This window comes from Muntiacus reevesi, chromosome 18 (genome assembly GCF_963930625.1).
Source record: "Muntiacus reevesi chromosome 18, mMunRee1.1, whole genome shotgun sequence".
Taxonomy (NCBI): Eukaryota; Metazoa; Chordata; class Mammalia; order Artiodactyla; family Cervidae; genus Muntiacus; species Muntiacus reevesi.
This window is the reverse complement of record NC_089266.1, coordinates 44,522,122-44,540,831: the sequence shown is the minus strand read 5'-3', so window position 1 is coordinate 44,540,831 and position 18,710 is coordinate 44,522,122. Positions and strand designations below refer to the sequence as shown.

General features: G+C 49.9%; 1 protein-coding gene across 1 annotated transcript; it reads right to left on the bottom strand.

The window, feature by feature from the left end:
• Nucleotides 1–6,003: 6,003 nt before the first annotated feature.
• Nucleotides 6,004–18,706, bottom strand: TMEM98 (transmembrane protein 98). The gene is made up of 7 exons (XM_065910103.1): nucleotides 18,501–18,706; nucleotides 15,921–16,101; nucleotides 14,314–14,445; nucleotides 13,185–13,218; nucleotides 10,680–10,795; nucleotides 8,142–8,201; nucleotides 6,004–6,847 (listed from the first exon to the last, which is right to left on the bottom strand). Exons 2-7 carry the CDS (start codon nucleotides 16,049–16,051, stop codon nucleotides 6,640–6,642), a joined length of 681 nt encoding a protein of 226 aa, XP_065766175.1. The 5' UTR covers nucleotides 16,052–16,101; nucleotides 18,501–18,706; the 3' UTR covers nucleotides 6,004–6,639.
• Between the last annotated feature and the right edge of the window lie 4 nt (nucleotides 18,707–18,710).

The window sequence follows — 18,710 nt, the reverse complement described above, 5'->3', positions numbered from 1 at the left end:
TCTCTGCTTTGTCTCATCTAAGATTCTAGCCAAACACGCTATGTTCTTTCATATTTAACTTAGGATATGGAGCTCCTCCCCACACTGACCACCTCCTACTAGTCCTTGAAGACTCTCTCTGCCTTTCCTCATCACCCTCATCCATCTCTTTGATCCCTTATGGTTCCCACCTTTAACTTTGAGCTCGGTTTGGGGTGAATAAAGGAAGGTTTGATTTCTTCCAGTCTGGTTTGTTTGTTTGTTTTACCACTACATCTAACTTGTGAATATTAATAATCATTCACCCATGGCACGTCACTTCTTCAAACATTTCAATGATATTTATTTGATCTTTGGATGAGAGAGGATTTTCTAAGCATAAAGGCAATGAAAGAGAAATCACTAAGGGAAAGAAAATCAATACATTTGACTACACCAAATTTAAAACGGCTGGATGTCAGAAACCATTCTAAACAAAACTAAAAGGCAAATGACAAGGCTGGGGAAAGTCCATGCAATAAATATGACAAAGGGTTGTTATCCTTAATATATAAAGAGCTCATATAGATCGATAAGAAAAATATTAAAATCCCAAAAGACAAATGGGCAAAGGATGTGAATAAGTGCAAAGAGCTAATAAACACATGAAAAATTTTTTGTTCCACCAGCACTCAGCGAAACACAAATTAACACAACACTAAACAATGGTGCATCTATCAAATTTGAGTGACACTAAAGGCAGATAAGGGCGCAGAGATCATCTGACTGTTCTTCAAGAAAAACTAAGCACTTTTTAAACTTTCAATAGCTCCCTACCACCTAGAAGAAAACCCCAGGCTCTGGTCCATGCCTCTTCTCCCATCTGATCTCCCATCACGCCCCCCCATCCCCATCTTGTCCCCCATCCTACCCCCACCCTCCTCCAGGACGATTGAAGCAGTAATTCCCCGAGCCCAGCATGGGATGTCGGCTGCACAGACCGCCCTTCCCCAGTCCTCTGTTCTCCTCCACCTCCATGAACTATCACCCCACGCAATCTTCTTCTCCCAGCTAACACCTATCCTCCTTAACAATGCTTCTGAGACAGCATTGCCTTCGGGAAGCTCTCAGAAACTCTCTCACAAGGTGAGATTGGTGCCCCTGCTCTGTTACCAATACACACACAGTCCCTTATCCAGCACTTAACTGAATTATTAATTGATTGAAAATGACTCTTTATGGGTTTCTTTCCACCTTAGATCATATGCATCTCCAGAGAGGCATTATATTTTTATTCATTCCTGTATCCCAGTGTTTAATCCAGTGTAGAGTCCACAGATGACTTTTGAGCTAATTAATCATGTAATAAATTAATTATTCCATTTTGCACCATAAATTTTTTTGCTGTTATTCTGATAAATGCATGCTTTACTTAAAAAGGATAAAATTAAGTCATCTTGAGTGGAGAGAGACTATCTTACCCATGCCCCAGCTCTCATTTTAGTGCCCATGTTCTATCATCCTACGGATTGTAACTGATTAGTAGGCCATGAAATTAATTTATGGGTCATGACCACCATTTTTAATGGAAAATACTAGAAGAAAATAGAATAACTCTGGTATCTGCTGTTTCCTTCTTGTTATGGATTTCCCCACCCACTGAACGCAGGCAGGCAGGAGTAGGTAGAGAACACAGGTGGGAGACTTCCCTGGGGGTCCAGTGGCTAAGACTCCAAGCTCCCAATGCAGGGGAAACAGGTTCGCTCTCTGGTCGGGGAACTAGACCGTATATGCCGCAACTAAGACCCAGTGCAGCCAGATAAATAATACATAAATAAATGAATAAAACTTTTTTTTTTTTTAAGAAAAGAACACAAAGTAGGGAGTTGATGTTCCTGCTCTCGTTGTTTTGGGGGATGGAGGGGTGGCCGTGCCACAAAGCTTGCAGGATCTCAGTTACCCTACCAGGGGTAAACCCAGGCCACCGCAGTGGAAGTGCTAAGTTCCAACCACTAGATCACCAGGGAACTGCCCTTTCTCACCTCATCTCTCATCAACTCTCATCTCATCCCTGGCTCTCCTCTTTCCCTCTCTAGATTTTGATGTGCTGATCTGTAAAATGGGAATGATAAAACACAAGCAGAATGAAACAGTAAGAACCAGGGGATGTTGCAAATTCTCAGAACTGCCCATTATCATTTCTGATACAAAGACACTGTAACTACCTACCAGGATCAGACCCAGCAGGACAGCATCATTACCCCAGCACTTCCTGTACTAACCCCAGCCCCTCTCTCCCTCTAAGCATTTGCCCACACTGCCTTTATACTGTGATTGAGTCATGAGCCTCTCAGACTCGGGGGCGGGGAAACATGTATTCAGTGACGTCAGGACATTTCTGGGTCTTGGAGTCCAATATCGTAGGGTATGAAATAAATGACTCTCCTTCTGACCAAGTCACCCCCAGGGAAAGCCCCTCTAGGGTCCCCATTATGCTCAGGATGAAGCGTCAACTCCCTAATGTAACCTATAAGGTCCTCCATGATCTGCCAACCTGTCCAAGCCCCTCTTACAGCCCACCCTCCAGGCCTCCCCATTCACTTGCATTTCTCAAATGAGTCCTGCTTTCTTGGCCCTGGACCTTTCTCACATGGTCGATCTGCCTGGATCGTCCTGCTGACCCTCTATCAAGTCTCCACTCGGGCATCAGCTCTTCCCAGGTTTCTTCCCAGTCCTGACTCTGCCCCCCTTCCCTGCCCTGTGTCCCCTCGGCCACTCCCGGCCATACACCCCTGCCTCACTGCACTGGTCACTGCCGTCTTTCAATCAACTGCTCACTTGTCCCTGCTGCTTTTTTTTTTAAGACTTTTTTTGACGTGACAGTTTTTAAAACTTGTATTAAATGTGTTACAATACAGCTTCTGTTGTTTATGCTCTGGTACTTTGGCCGCAAGGCATGTGGGATCTTAGCTTCCTGACTAGGGATGGAACCCTCGGCCCTTGCATGGGAAGGTGAAGTCTTCAACCACTGGACCGACAGGAAAGGCCCTGTCTCTGCTTCTTAAGACCAGGGATTGTGACTTTCGTTCCATATTCCCAGCACCTAGCACTATACTTCCTCCAGAGTGAGTAAACAGTACTTGTGGGTGGGAGGGAGGAGAGGAGGGAGGGGGAAAACGAGAAGGGAGGGAGAGGAGGACAGAGGGAGTGAAGGAGGAAATAGATGGAAATTCTTCACTTGACACCTTTCCAAAGTGTCCAAGGTCATAAGGCAACTCAGGGGCTTTGAACAGCAAGTCGTTTTGTAAAGGTCAGGCTCCTGTGGCCACGCAGAGTGGAAAGGGTCTCTGAAGAGAAGGAACTCCTGGAATGAGGCGGTCAGGGTAAGCACCAGGGCAAGTCTGATGCCAAGAACACGTGTTCCGTCTGGGAGATTTCACAAGCTGGAGGAGGCTCCAGGCCGCGCTCTGAAGGAATGTGAGTTTGGGCAGTCAACCCTGGGAACGCTGATAAGAGGCCAGGAGCGTGGACTGCCTTCCTGTTGTGAATGTAGCTGGGTGGGGCAGGCACAAGGCTGGGTCACTCTCCCTACTGCACTGGATTCCCGGTTTTTGGCTACTCGACTCCCGAGCTCCTGCTTAGACAGAGCTATGGTAACTGGGGTGGCACCATCTTGATCAGCTGCCCCATGGCGCTTTGGGGAGAGAAGAGTTAACACTTGCTAAAGAGTACCAGGCACACAGTTGAGCATTTCGCATACACTGCTTCATTCAATTGGCACACCAACCCAGAGGAATTTTCCAGGCAAGAATATTGGAGTGGGTTGCCGTTTCCTTTCCCAGGGGATCTTCCTGACCCAGGGATCGAACCCACATCTCCTAAGTCTCTTGTGATATCAGGTGGATTCTTCACCACTAAGCCACCTGAGAGGCTCAAGGAGGCAGCAGCCTTGGTGTTTACAGATGAGAGAGTTTAGGACCAGAGAGATTAAGAAACTTGTCCAAGCCCACACAATGACTGAACCCAAATTTGAATCTAATTCTGTCTGACTTCAAAGCGCTTGCTCCTCTCATACTCAATTCTGATCCCTAGTTTCTTCATTCAGAATCTGAGTCTGATGTTCTTGCTCCAGGGTAGGAGGTGGGGGTAGGGGTCATAGATCTATGACGATACACACAGGCGCTAGTAAACTAGGGACTTGGGTTGTGGTTTCCTCTGGGAAACCACACCTGGCTGGATCCCCAGCTCCCCGACCAGCCCCTCCCAAGTAAAGAGGCAAGTTCCACCAACTCCTAAAGGGCTAGAAGAGACCCACCCCAAAGACGGTGCTTCTACCTCATCCACCTGCTGCCAACAGCAACCAGATCCAGAGACATACTTGTCCTTCGCTGGAGACAAAAGGAAAACTACACAGCAGCAGAATCGGAGATCCCACAGCTTAGCACACACTTTTAAGGTCTTCAGGAACCTTTCCTCACTACTAAAGAAACAGTATCTCAGGGTTGGAGGGAGCAGGTGGTCCAGGACTTGGCAGAGCTCAGAGAATGGGAAGAGATGCTGGGAAACTTCTCCACTTCTAACGCCACACCTGTGGATGGTATTTGAGAGGTTAAGGGCTCTCTTTGGCTAAGGGCTCCGGTCTGGGGTGAAATGCAGAGACTGACAGCTGCGGCAGTCACTGCAACCAAGCGGGGTGGTTCCCAGTCTGGTTACGAAAGCAGGTATTGAAAGGGAGGGGAAAGGACAAAAACGGGACTCTGGATACCTACGATGGAGGCACAGACAGAAAAGTCAAAGTGGGGAGTGGTTTAGACTCCAGGTTTCCAACGCAGAGGATGTGAATTTCATCCCTGGTCAAGAAGTTAAGATCCCACATGCCTCATGGCCAAGAAAACGGAACATAAACAACAGAAGCAGTATTGTAACAAACTCAATAAAGACTTTAAAAACGCTCCATATAAAAAGAAATCTTAAAAAAAATAAGAAAGAAAAGTCAAAGTAATTCTGAGTATTTCCCATTCACAACTCACCAGCAAGACAGGAAAGTTACCCAGCATGTGCTCAGCGTTGATGGGAGCAGACAATCCAATAAGGTGTCCCTTGTCATCAGGAATCCTTCCATCCTTCTATGAGAGTTGACCCCAGCTTCCCTGTTGTGAATCCATCTTCTCAAGTGGGGAACTGGGATGCACTGTGCTGGTGAGAAGCATCTTGCTTTTTAGAAATTGGATGGATGACACATCTCTGTGATGAACAAGGTCCCAATCTTGGGCTTGGGAAATGGGTTCTTGGTCTCTAAAATCAGGCTGAGGGATTTGCTGACTTGAATTAGGGCACAGAAAATGAAATGGGAACAGACGTGGAGTTTCAAACATGCTTAACAGCACAGGATATGAACCAAGGCAGCTCCCGAGCCAGGGCCCTCTCCAAAGAGCGAAGTTGACTCTGAGATCCTGGGAGGAAGCAAAGTATTCCAGGTGTTCCTATGTGCTTGTGATGGAAATAATGGAATTTGGATGCATGCCTGGTGGCTCAGATGGCACAGAATCTGGCTGCAAAGCAGGAGACCCAGGTTCGATCCCTAAATTAGGAAGATCCTCTGGAGAAGGTAATGGCTACCCACTTCAGTATTTTTGCCTGGAGAAATCTGTGGATAGAGGAGCCTGGTGGGCTACAGCCATGGAGTTGCAAAGAGTTGGACACGACTGAGCGACTAGCACACACTGGATTAGGCAACTGTGATTCTGGGTCCGCCAAAGGTCCCAAATCGTAGAAAATGCTCCTCATCTTTCAATAACTGCCAAACACATACCAAAGGGATGGAACCCATCTTTCACGGATGTCATTGCTAGTGTGGAAACCACTGCCTGGCGGTATTTTCCCCTGTCTGAACTCTGGGGAGGAGGTCTCTGAATATTTCATTTTGAGTCATACACACAAGGCATCCTCGAGATTCACAGCCCCTCTCCTCCCACCCTCAGTTTTCAGATATATCCCAACACACACCACGCACTTGAATTTGACTCAATAACCACACGCTTGAGGGAAAGCCAAGTATGTATTTACTCTCCACCTAGTGGTAGCTAGGTAAAATTGCAGGCATAATGATAAGGGAACGATCAACTCTACATTGCTCACCTTCAAACCCAAACCTGTAAAGGGAAGAAGGGACTCAGATCCCAAGGACCAGGCACACAACACAAATAAATGAAAATGACCAAGTGAGACAGCACAAGTGTTGTCAAGAGAGGCAACTCCTACTTAGTTCCAACTGATTGTCCACTTTGGAAAATGCAGATCAGAGTTGCTTCATCACCTTCTGATTGTTTGAGAGAAGCCAGAAATTCTGATTTTAATGTGAAACCTCCTGATTCTTAAGACAGTGGCTGGATTTTCTTGAAAGCACTAGGTGAGCTAAATACAGCTTACAGTCCTCCCGTCTTCAAAGCTCAGCTGTACAGATGGTGACTGTCATCTCCCCTAATTGTGGGATTAGACTGCCACTCACCAGCTGCCATTTGTAACTACAACAGAGGCACCAACTGCTTTACTACACAAACACAGCTGGATTCCCCAGCCGTGGAGAACAACTAATTCTACAGGAAGAAGTGGAAGGCTCAGCTGAGCCACCCAGTCACGGCAGCAGACTGGCCCTTGTGACCAGCTGCTGGCCAGTAGGCACTAAATGGCCGACTGCTCCTGCAGGAAGCCTTCGGGGCCTGGGAGGCCTTTATCTGGCTCAGAAGCTAAGGCAGCTTCTCGAAGGACTTCCAAGTGCTCCTCGGCGGCTGTCAGCGACTGGTCAATCCAATCCAGGCCTCCGGTCAGGTGGCAGGCATTCCTGGTCACCAGTACCAGATGACTGACAGACAGCAGCAGGGCAGTTGTCCTGGGAAAAAACAACAGGATCAGCTTCCCTAGGATCTATGGGACTTTGCCCTAAAGCCCAAAGGGACAGCGCCTAGACCCGGTTCCCCAAGCTGGAGTCCCATCCTGAAGAGGTTGCTAGGTATGTAATTTAAAAAGGGTTCCATGCTCAAAGAAATTTGGGAATATCTGGGTTAAACAAGGGTAGCTGAAGCCCTTCTCAGATGATGCACGTGATGAAGTTCTAAGAAAAGAATGTGATACTCTTTCAGTCTCACTAACTTATTTAAGACTGGGAGCCCACTTTCTGCAACACGTCTAATAACATCTCCCAGAAGAGGGTTCTGTGGGACAGTCTGGATCTAGTCAATGGGATAAGCACATCCCCAACTGCTGCCCACTTAAAGACAGGATCTTCATACCCCACCTCGGGCATCATGTATTGATTCTGAATCAATAAGACCCTGCACTGGTTCACCACATCCTCACAAAAAATTTAACTGCGAACCAAACAGAGGAGGTGGCTTGTTTTTTCAGGATTGAAAAATTCACTGCAGAGTATCTTCTAGATAGTGAGTATGCATGATGCATTTGGGAATGCATCACAGATGACAAGCCCACGAACACAGCTGGGCAGTAATAGGAGTAGGGTAGAGAAACCAACAGAATTGCTGTGACCCACAGCCTGTCTGGCAATTATTACACAATGGGCCTGTGAAACAGTCATATAAATCCAAGAGACAAAAGAACATACTTTGTTTTGTTTCTTTTTAAGTGGGTTTGCATTCAGTAGAGGAACATAACAATCTCAAAAGCCTAAGTACGCTCTGTGGATAAGGGACAATCACGAGATGGGTGAGAAGGTGAGCACAAGCTTTAGCTGACCGGTCACGTCCAGTCTCGTTTCCTGCCCACCGCCCACACCAGCGACCCATTGGGCAGTATTCACAGCTGAGACACATCTGCTTCAGGGGTCCAAAGAGCAGAGATAGCCATGGGGGCAATGGGAGGGCGGGGAGGTGCAGATAGGACTTCGCTTGGATGGACGTTTCATCACAGAAAATTCAAAATCTAAGACTGGTTCTTCCTCCTGCTCCCTTGGAGTTGCAGGAAGAACTCTGGCCACGAGCATCCAGCCAGGCCTGGCTCACTGGTTGGCTGACCCTTCACGCTGAAGTGAATGGTACCCAAGGCTGGGGCAGCCTCTGGAACCCAACAAAGCAGCCTTCTCCTCCACCACCCAGCCAGCCTCACAGACCTGATAACATGGGGAGCTTCCAGCCTGAAAAGACACACGGCCACCCCACCCCTCTCACCGGGCATCCAGGAGCTTCGGGTCCAACGGAGGGTACATGGATTTCACAACGTCGTCCACTCTGAGGGGAGGCAAAAGGTTTTCAGCATTTCCCTTCTCTTATGGTCTTTTCTCCTTTCTTTCCTTACCCCAAAGCTTCTCTTCTGACATTCCAGACCCAACCTTTAGTGACCTTCTGTAACTGCATTCTCGGACAGAGACTTAAACAGAAAGAATTCAGAGACTTCCCTAGGGGGTCCAGTGGATAAGACTCCACGCTACCAATGCAGGGGGCCCAGGTTCAATCCCTGGTCAGGGAACTAGATCCCACATGCCGCAGTAAAGACCCAGGGCAGCCAAATAAATAAATGAAAATTTAATCTTTTTAAAATAAATAAATGAAAATAAATTTTAAAAGTTTAAATTAAATAGATAAAATTAACTAATTAAAAAGAAAGACTCTGGCTTCTGTTTAGAGAATACTTCTTCTGGTTTTCAGTTCCAATGGATTAAAAAGTACAAATTCACACATCCGAAATGATGTTCAAGATATACTACTACATCAAAAAGGCAAACTGCCAAACAACATATAAAGTCTGATGGATCCTATTTGCATAAAAATGAATAAACAATAACTATGACATTTGGCAGGAAGTAGGGGACCAGTTTGTAGAAATACTTTACCATTCAACAGTGATTGATTACTTTCAGGAATCGGGATGGGGTGGGACCGGGGGGTGGTGGGTCCCTTCACTTTTCAGATTCTCTATTTCTGCAATGTTTTAACTTTTACAAGTGTTCATTACTTCTGTATTTTAAAAAAAACCATGGTTACGGGTAGCTATTCAGAACACTAAAAAAACGCTCCATGTTTAACTTGGGTTCAAACTGCTCCACCGGATTTCTTGCAGCACAGGCTACAGTTCACAGTTAATTTTTTCAAAAGTCAAATTCAAGAAGGAACTACTATTCATCCTCATTTGCATGATTCGGTGTTTTCGTTCAAATTCTTGCTCCTGGACCATTTAGTCAAGAAGCAAAAAATAAGGATGCATTGTTTGATTTCCAAAAGCACTTGAGAACAGGCTTGACGGTCCTTGTCTTGGGGCTGAGGGGCTGCTGAAGAGGCGCAGAGGCACGGTCACTCAGAGCCCGACTCAGCCAGCCCTGTTTCCTGCCCTGTAGCTGAAGCCACTCTTCCTGAAACTAGTATGCTATCAACACACTGTAGGAGATAGAACGAGAAAAACCATGGGGATAAAAGATGTGTGAGGGCAGGAAGAGAGAGCAAGGACCCTGACTGATTTATGACAGGGATCATTCTGGAAGCAGTCCAAGGTGCTCAGCAGGACGGGCCAGTGAGCGCCCCACGTGAGGCCGGCCCTCTGAGCGCTGTCACACCCTCGCTCCAGCACCGCTGCTAGTCCTGATCCCCCAGGACTCCTTTGGGACCCAGAAATCGCCCTCTTTCCTTCTCCAAGCCCTCCTGGTGATGCTGTGTTGTATCCTGGCTTCACAGGAATTTGCCAGGACCTGGGACGGCTCTTAGACGTGCCAGGAAGTATGAGGGAGATCCAGCAGACACTAGAGGAAGGGCTGGTGCTTGCCCAGAGCCTAGGTCCACTTCAGGCCAGGGGCCGACCTAGGCTGATCCCACTTCTGTAGCCACACCCATCCAGGACAGCTTCAGAGACAACTCAGACCCTTCTGGATTATCTCCCTCCCACTTTCTCAACTCACTGAACTCCCTGGACAGAGTTCAAGTGCACCAACTCTTTCACGTTCCCTCCGAGGACTGGTTCCTTGAGATCCATCTGAGCCCACAGCCACATGGAAAGCGAGGACCCCTGGAACTCAGGAGGCTGATTTAAGAAAACCTCCTGAACTGGGAAACAACTCCCGGTTCGGGCACATCCACATACCAGCCACCAGATGGCAGCCCCAACTTAGTACCACCCTTCCCTTTAAGAAAAAGAGCTTTCTTTTCTTCACAAAACCGAGGCCAGATGAGGGGGTGGAGCTGTTGTCGCCTGCAGTCCGGCCGGCTGCCTCCTACGTGGGATTCTGCAGACAGCCTGGAATCTGGGAGATGTGAATGATCCCTTCACCTCCCACCCGGGCTTGGGGGCTGCTGGCCAGGCCGTGGATGGGGCGGGGGCTGGTCTCGGTACAGATGTCAGCTGGGATGGGACATGCAGGGAGGTCACTGCTCACCGGGGAGTGGGCACCAGTGGCAAGTGCGCTTGCTGGCCCAGAGCCCGGGAAGGTGTGCCCAGGGGAAGGAGAGCTGCCCCAGCTGGCATGGTACTGAGGAAGAGGGAGCTGGGGGGCCCTAGTCATATGCTGGCACTTCCCAAAAAGCCTACGGGAGGGGTCATGCCAGAGGGGAGGGGAGCCTGTGACACCACCTTACCCTGAAAACTCTCCCAGCCTCTAAACCCTCCTGGGCTCTCTGGGAATGTGTGGGGCATAAACCACTCAAGTTGCCCCTGGAGTTGCTCAGGGGAGCCTGCCCCTGCTCCCACCCCGCCCCCCCCCCCCCAGAGTGTGGGGACCTCACCTGGGGCTGATGCGCTTGGCCACCACAATGATGTCACTGACGCTGGCCGAGGTCTTCATCTTGGCCCCTGAGCCCATTGTCATGGCAACGAGCTTCTCCGTCAGAGTGTGACAGATCTACAGGGAGCAGAGAGGTGATGGGGGGGACCCAGCCCCCGAGGGTTTCCGCCATCCCACAAAGACAAACACACCACCCCCCATCCCACGGCTGGGCCCCCCCTAACCTCACGGACAGACTGAAGTGGAAAGCACGCAGAGATGAGAGGGATGAAAGAGGCAAACCAAGGCTAAGGAGGGCGGGGTGGGAACCTCAGACCAGGGCCAGGGTTTCTCAGCTTAAGAGAAGTCTGAGCTGAAATAATCTGTCCTAAGAAAAATCATGTGCTCTAACTACATCCTCTCCCTTCAGGGCCAAAACCTAGTTTCTCTCTCGATTCCTTCACCTCCTGGCTTTGTCTTCCAAAACGATAAAGATCTCTCTACAGGCACCCTCAGAAACATGGCCAGACAAGCAGAATTTATATCAACAATTTTCTGGAATAACATTCTAGCATGTTTGTCATGATGATGATAAAAGGGCTGTGGGGGGGGCGGGGGTGGAAGCAGGAAAATGGCAAGACTAGGACACACGGCCTTTCTCAGCATCCGCCAGCAGCACTGGCCACCCCTAAAGCTTTGCTCCTCACTTTCGTGCCCCCCCCCCAAGTGTCAGAACCTGGATGTGCTGCTGTCCCTGGGGAAGAATTTCCATCAACTTCATTACATATACGTGGGGCTGGAAAAGAGGCAGAAAGAAGCCCGAGAGCCCAGGTAGGAGACAGGCCCTTCCCTGAGGCCCCACCAGAGGAACTCCAGGGCAGGTGGCCAAGCAGCAGGGCCATGAGATCTCAAGAGGAAGCTGAGAGGGCCTCAGGATGGACCACTGAGCCCGGTAAGACTTCTGCCGGCCGATTTATCCCACACCTCAGCTGTCATCCATCCCCCTCCTCTAACAGACAAGGGCAGGGGACAAAACCCAAAGACAGGACACATCCCGGTTGGGAGAAGGAAGACGTAATGTGGCATCGCTGCTCTAGTCATTAGACCCGTCCATCTCCATCTATAACCACGGAGTGCAGTAAGTCAGAAAGGGAAAAACGAACATCGGATATTAACGCAGAGATATGGAGTCTAGAAAGATGGTACTGATGAACCTATTTCCAGGGCAGCAAGGGAGATGCAGACAGAAAGAACAGACTTACAGACACAGCATCGGGGAGGAAGGAGCGGGTGGATAAATGAAGAGAGTAGTGTGGAAACATACACATTACCACATGTAAATCAGATAGTCAGTGGAAATTTGCTGAATGACAGGGAACTCAGACTGGGGCTCTTGGACAACCGAGAGGCGTGGGAGGGAGTGGAGGTGGGAGGGAGGTGAGAGGGAGGGGACGTAAGTACACCCATGGCTGATTCATGTTGCTGTAGAGCAGAAACCAACACAATATTGTAAAGCAATTATCTTTCAATTAAAAATAAATAAAATTTTTTTAAAAAGAGCTTCTTGGAACTCAATTATAAGCCTGGACTCTGGGACAACATCTTACCAGGCACTTTGTCCCCTAAGACAACAGGAAGAAGAGGTGGGATAAAAGACTTTTTAATATTTTGTACTAAATGACACGAAAGTAAAGCTGCCTTTTTTTTGAAATCTTGAATAATTGCTAGACAAAGAGAGAAATGTGTGGTTTCCCAGGTTACTGAAACAAACAATATTTGCCACTGGCCAAACATTTCCATATTACTATTGTCCTAATAAGTCGGAGAGTGTCAGGCAAGAACTGGCAAATAAATGCTAAAACTGTAAAAATTACCCAAAAACAATAAAAATTACCCCAAACTATAAAAAGTACACAAAACTGTAAAAATTACCCTAAATGCAAATTGGATGCAACTCTCCACCCTGTCCTGGAGGCTGTTGGCATTTAAAAAAAAAAAAAAAAAGGCTGCTCTTAGGCAGTATTGTGGTTTGGATTTTTTAACATGGACTGTCCTGGGTGGCTGACCACTGCCACAGAGAGGGCCAGTGAGGAACTTTCTAGTAACTGGGGATGCCCTAATACAGAGCTCAACTTGCTTCGAGGACTGAGCCCTCCGTTCCTGGAAGAGAGCGCCCCGGAGAAGCTGAGAATTGCCCTTCCCCCCAAAATGGCTGCGGTCTTGCTCTGTGCTATTCTGCACACGGCTTTCTGCCTGGTCAGTGAATATGTGGTTGGTGACTGTCTCTGCTGTCTCTCCACCGGCCATTGTACTGTGAGGACCAGGAGGGGTGAAGTCTTTGATAGGGCCTCCAGAATTCAAAGGAGAACAGACCAGGAGCAGAAGTGAACAGAAGGAGCTCCAAGAGTTACAGGAGGCCTCCGGCGCAGGTCAGCGCTCCCCCAAAGTCCCTCCTCCTGGACAGCCTGCGCACCCGGATGCCTGGGGACCACCCCCTTATTCTCCTGGGGAAATCCAAGAATATTACCTTCAAGATGGCGATGCAGTGGGACATGAGACCCCTGCAGAGACAAGAAGCATTTGTCAGGGCTTCTCCAGAGAGGCCCACCTCCCTCCAGCCACCACCTCCACGCCTCCTCCAGCTCTGAGCCCTGGGCACGGCTGGACACCACCTGAGAGCCTGGACACCTCAGGGATAAAATGAACAAGCCCAGGAGCTAAAGCAGGAGGCACTTTCTTTCCCCTGTCTTCCCCCTTCCCCTCCCGCACCTAACTGACTCCTCCAGCTGGTGCCACCACTCTGAGACTGCTCCCTCCACCCAGGGAATCCTTCCCCGTATCCTCTGCCTGATGAACTCATCTTTCCAGTCCCGAAGGGACTGCCCTGGTGGTCCAGTGATTAAGATTTCAAGCTTCCACTGCAGGCAGTAGGGGTTCTATCCCCAGTAGAGGCAGGGGAGAAGTTCCCCACGCTGTGCAGTGCAGCCAAAAAAAAAAAAAGACCCAGGACAAAAGGCGCCCACTCTGGGAAAGCCTTCAGAAGTCCACCCCACTCCTCTAGCCCAGGCAATTCTATAGACGCTGCCTCCTCTGCGTGCTCACTGCACCCACACAGAGACCCACCCCTTCCTGCCATCATTTCTGAAATAGTGTATTTAGTAGAATTCTGTCTTCACCACCAGTTTCAAAGCTGCATTGCCTGGCCCAGAGCCTGCACATCACACCGGTTAACACCCACCCAGTGAATGAAGGGCTGAGCAACAGGGAAAGGGGCGACACACACTTCTGAACCTGCAGCAGGGTGGAGGGATCCCCAAGGGAGCCTGGAGACAAAGCCTGCATCCCTGGAGCCTGAGGGCCATATTCACCGGCACCTCAAGGATAACCCAAGCACATTACAGTGACTTTATAAAAACTCTGCCATACATCTACAGGCCTCAGTGTTTGGGTCTGCAAAATGGGGAGAGTGAGGACAAACACCATGGTGTCACACTCTAGGTCCCCCCACGGTGAGGGCAGGGGAAGAGCAGCAACAGACACAGTGCTCCAGGGTGCTCAGCCGAGCTCGGGCAGAGGAGGCCAGGAAAGGGTACCCAGAAGCCCGATTCGCCACCCCCTGGCAGCTGGAGAAAAGCACACAGTCCCCAAGGCCTTACGAGGCATCTTCGATCCAGTCTTCGTTCTCCAGAATGGCCTCGATGTGAGGGTTGGTGATGACAACGTCATCCAGTTCTAGCTCAGAGGGCTCAGACTGGGTTTCCATGGCGCCAATGAGGTCCACAATGGGCCTGGAAGGAAGAGCCCAGGTAAGTGGGTTCCTGATGGGTGACCACTGCCGACTCTCTCCTCATCGAGGCCCACATACCCTCCGAAAGGATAAGGAGAATGAGTAAGTGAAAGCAAGAACTTGTTCTAGATCCAAACCAAAGGCTAGAGGGACTTCAGTGTGGGCCAGGCACATGGTGAGACAGTGAGTCAAGGAGGAAGGGCCCAGGAACACAAGAAAAATGACACAGAACAAGAAGAGCTGCTCAGAGAAAGGCAGGGCTACAACCATAATCATTCCAAAAATATCCTAAACAGGGATGCTCTTTCAGGACAAAACAACATCCATCTGTAACTTGTTTCCCCTTCAAGCCTACCTTTTATGGAGAAGCTCAAGTTCCTATTACCCAAACTGACCTGCACCCTCTACTTGTTCTGTAGAATCAACTTCTGGGAGCCACCTTGGTCCACCCGCATGATCCCACTCCCTCCAAGTTATACTAGAGAAGAGGGGGATGTAAAGACACCTCCTACTTTAAAACAGGGTTCTTGAGAACATGAGACACCATCGCAGAGCTTTCCTGGATCACACAAATGGGCATTTACTAATTATGAACCACTGAACAGAGATGTTGATAGGATTCAGACAAAGGGGTAAGAGAAACTCAGGGTTTAGTGGTCAGCATCCCTTGGGATCTAGCAATTAAAATATCCCTAACCTGAAAATAAGATCTTGATTACCAAGTAGGTTTCACGTGAAGAACATCATGAAGAAATCTGCGCAGAGACGAGACATGATCCTGTGCTGGGGTTTTGCAATCCCCAAGTGTCTATCGCTTCAATGTGTGGCTTGGAGTACAGGGCATCGGATTTCTGCTCCTAAGAGGTTGTTTGGGGGGCTTCCCAGGTGGTGCTAGTGGTAAAGAACCCGACTGCCACTGTAGGAGACATAACAGACTCGGGTTCTATCCCTGGGTCAGGAAGATCCCCTGGAGGAGGGGATGGTAACCCACTCCAATATTCCTGCCTGGAGAATCCCCTGGACAGAGGAGCCTGGCGGGCTCTGGTCCACAGGATCGCGCAAAGTCAGACACGACTGAAGCGCCTCAGCACGCACGGACGCGTGAGGTTGGTTAGAAAGGGGTTGTGCTATGCTATGCTTAGTCGCTCAGTCATGTCCGACTCTTTGCGATCCCCCTGGGACTGTAGCCCACCAGGCTCCTCTGTCCATGGTTTGGCCTGCTCAAATGTTAAGTGGCCAGTTTGGGACAGATGTGTGCTAGGTGAGCACGTTCACACAGTCCAAGGCGGTTCAGGATGCTAGGGAGCTTACGGAACATTCTTAAGCTCTGAGATCTTTACTGGGAATGACAGCCTTAGGGTACCATTTTCAAGATAAAAGTTGAGTGACAGTTGCCCAGCAGCAAACTTCTTTTCCCTATTTTGGGGCATCAGGGCACAGTCCCTCTCTCATTCTGTCCCTGCCGGGGCTACTCACTTGGAATCATAGCACTGCAGGAGGTCTCGAGGCCGACAGTAGCGCTGCCTGCAAACCACCACCAAGGCTGCAAAGGAGGCCAGAAAGATGGTAGCCAGCACGCCTATGGCAACAATCACCACGGTCTCCATGCTTCCAGGCAGCTTCGTCAGTCCTGGTCAGTGACCCTCAGGGGCTGAAGCTGGAAAGACACAAGGGGAGGGCGGCTTGGTGAAGTAGCAGCAAAAGAGTGGGGTCTTACCTGCTGGAAGGGGGAGCGGAAGGCTCCGTCTGCAGACACCTGAGGGCCTGAACAGAATCAAGACGCATTTTAGGTCATGCCCCAAATGTTATCTTTTCCTTTACTACTGGGGTGGCCAAAAAGTTCATTCCAGTTTTTGCGGAAGATATCATGGGAAAACTTGAACGAACTTTTTGGCCGACTGAAGAAAAGCCTTTGCTCCCCAGTTGGAGCAGGATGGCCTCTTCAACCTGGGACAAAACGAAACACTGTCCCGAGCACTGTTGTTTTTGTATCTGCACCAGGCACCTGAAAGAACACCCACCTAAATAAAAAAAAAAAAGAAAAGAAAAAGAAAAAGAAAAAAATAAAACAACCCCAAAAAAAAAAAAAATACACCCACCTAAGAAGAAGGGTGGGATTGTATTCACTGAGGTTCTATCTGTGCCAGGCACTTGGTATGTGTTTATTCTTCTAACAATCTTATGAGGAAGGTGTTAGTAACCCCATTTTACAGTTGAGAAAACTGAGGCCCAGAGAGGTTAAGTAATTTGTCCAAGTCTATGTAGTCAGGAAGCAGAAAGTCATCCACTCAAACTGAGATGCATTATCACCTGCCTTGTCTTTTCTAAGGAGAAAAGAGGATTCTAAACACTCTGGGGAAAGTTTTGATCTTGAGTTTCAGCGGTGGAAATGTTGCTGCTGTTTAGTCACTAAGTCGTGCCTGACTCTTTGCAGCCTCATGAACTGTAGCCCGCCAGGCTCCCCTGTACATAGGATTTCCCAAGCAATTATACTGGAGTGAGTTGCCATTTCCTTCTCCAGGTGATCTTCCTGACCCAGGGATCGAACCCACATCTCCTGCATTGGCAGGTGGATTCTTTATCACTGAGCCACCAGGGAAGCCCCATTGGAAACTTACAACTGGTATTAAACTGTCTGTCGTTTATTTATTGCCTGTTTTTATTTAGGAGGTTATTTCACACCTATTTTAACCTCATAGGCTGGAGAAGCAATGGCATCTCAGAGAAGTCTGTATTCACAATGTTATTTCATTGCAGGGCTCCCACTTGTGTCCTTCTGAGCCAGTCTTCTCCCCTTTCTGGGTTTTAATTTCTCCACCTGCAAAAAAGGGTGCTTTGATATAGAATTCTAACTCCAGGACAGTACATCTCCTCTCTTTGAACTTAATCCTATGTTCCATGTCTTGGAGGTCCAAACGCTCCTGATCATCATTCAATAAGTATTTATTAATCACTAGTATGCACCAAGCAGAGGACTGGATTCTCAAGACTGGAGATAAATAAGACATGGGTCCCAAAACCTGGGGGGAGAGAGCCTGGAGAGAGAGGAAGACGGGCAGACAAACCATTTCAACTCCGCGTGCCTGTGCCACATACAGAAGTACATGAAGAGAGAGTACCAGTGTTTGCAATATACTTTCTGGGAAAGCTTTTCTCCAGAGCTGCTGATGCTCGAGCTGGGTTTTGAAGGATGAATAGAAGTTTTCCAGGTGGGTTTGGCCGGCTCAAAGTGCCAAGGAACCCGTCTCAGAGGACTCACAGAGCTGCTGTCCCACCTGGCGTGCACTTGCCCACCGGGTGAGGAGACTTTGAGCTCTACCTTGTTCATCTCTGGCTGTGTTTGGAGGAGGCGCGGGGGTGTCCTGCGCGGCGTCTGTGGATGTGTTTCTCTGTACTATCCCTCCGAAAGGGCTCCCTCCTTCAGCCCTTTTCTCTTCCTTCCCCTCTCGTTTCTCACTTCACTTTCCCTGGCTCAGCTTTCCTCTCCGCTCCCGGGCTCTCTTCCCCCTCCCCTCGTCTCAGGCTTTCTCGGCGTTTCCCGTCCCCTCCCCCCGCCCCGGGGCTCCAAGACCACCCGCTTTGTTTCCTCTCCTCCCCTGTAAAGTTTCGGGTGTGTTTCTCTGCCTGCCCGAGCTTTTCTCTCGAGTCGTTGCGGTCTCTCTCCGCGATCGGTCTGCGTGAGTGTTTCTTCGTGCGTTTCCCTTTTTCTTTGTGTTATTTTCTCTGTGTTTCAGGATGAGTTACTCTGTTTCCCTCTAACGGGTTCTAAATCCACAAGGAGAAAACAAGACCAAGACCCCATCTCCTTCCCCCACCCCGGAACACCCACTCCACCCCCAGGACGTCGGGAGGGCCCCCCACGCGCCCCGGCGCGCGCCACGCGGGGCCCGAAGGCTCCGGGGCGCACGGCTCCAACTTTGCCCGCTGGCGGGCGCCGGCTCCCCTCCCCCGCCGCACCCTTTCCCCCCACCCCCCACCCCCGCGCACCCCGCTCCGAAGGGGCGGCGGGCCGGGAGCCCCGGAACCCCAGCCCCGCGGCGCGCCGGGCGCACCCACCTGCGGCTGCGGCTCCGGGACGCAGGCGGGGGCGCTCCCGCGGCCGGGCCCCCCGCGCTGGCCGAGTCCGGGCGCGGGACTGGCGGCCGCCCGCGAGCGGGGCATGCCGGGAAGGCGCGGAGATAAGTCCGGGCGGCCGAGCCCCCGCGGCGGCGCGGGCGGGGGAGCCGCGGGCCGAGCATCCAAATCCCCCGCTGCCAGGCGCCGCCG

Coding starts and splice junctions, on each gene's coding strand:
- TMEM98 (XM_065910103.1), bottom strand. CDS start 16,051: ATGGAGACCGTGGTGATTGTTGCCATAGGCGTGCTGGCTACCATCTTT. Junction 14,446..15,920: donor CTGCAGTGCTATGATTCCAA/GTGAGTAGCCCC, acceptor TCTTCCTTCCAG/GCCCATTGTGGACCTCATTG. Junction 6,848..8,141: donor CCGAAGCTCCTGGATGCCCG/GTGAGAGGGGTG, acceptor GTTTTTTCCCAG/GACAACTGCCCTGCTGCTGT.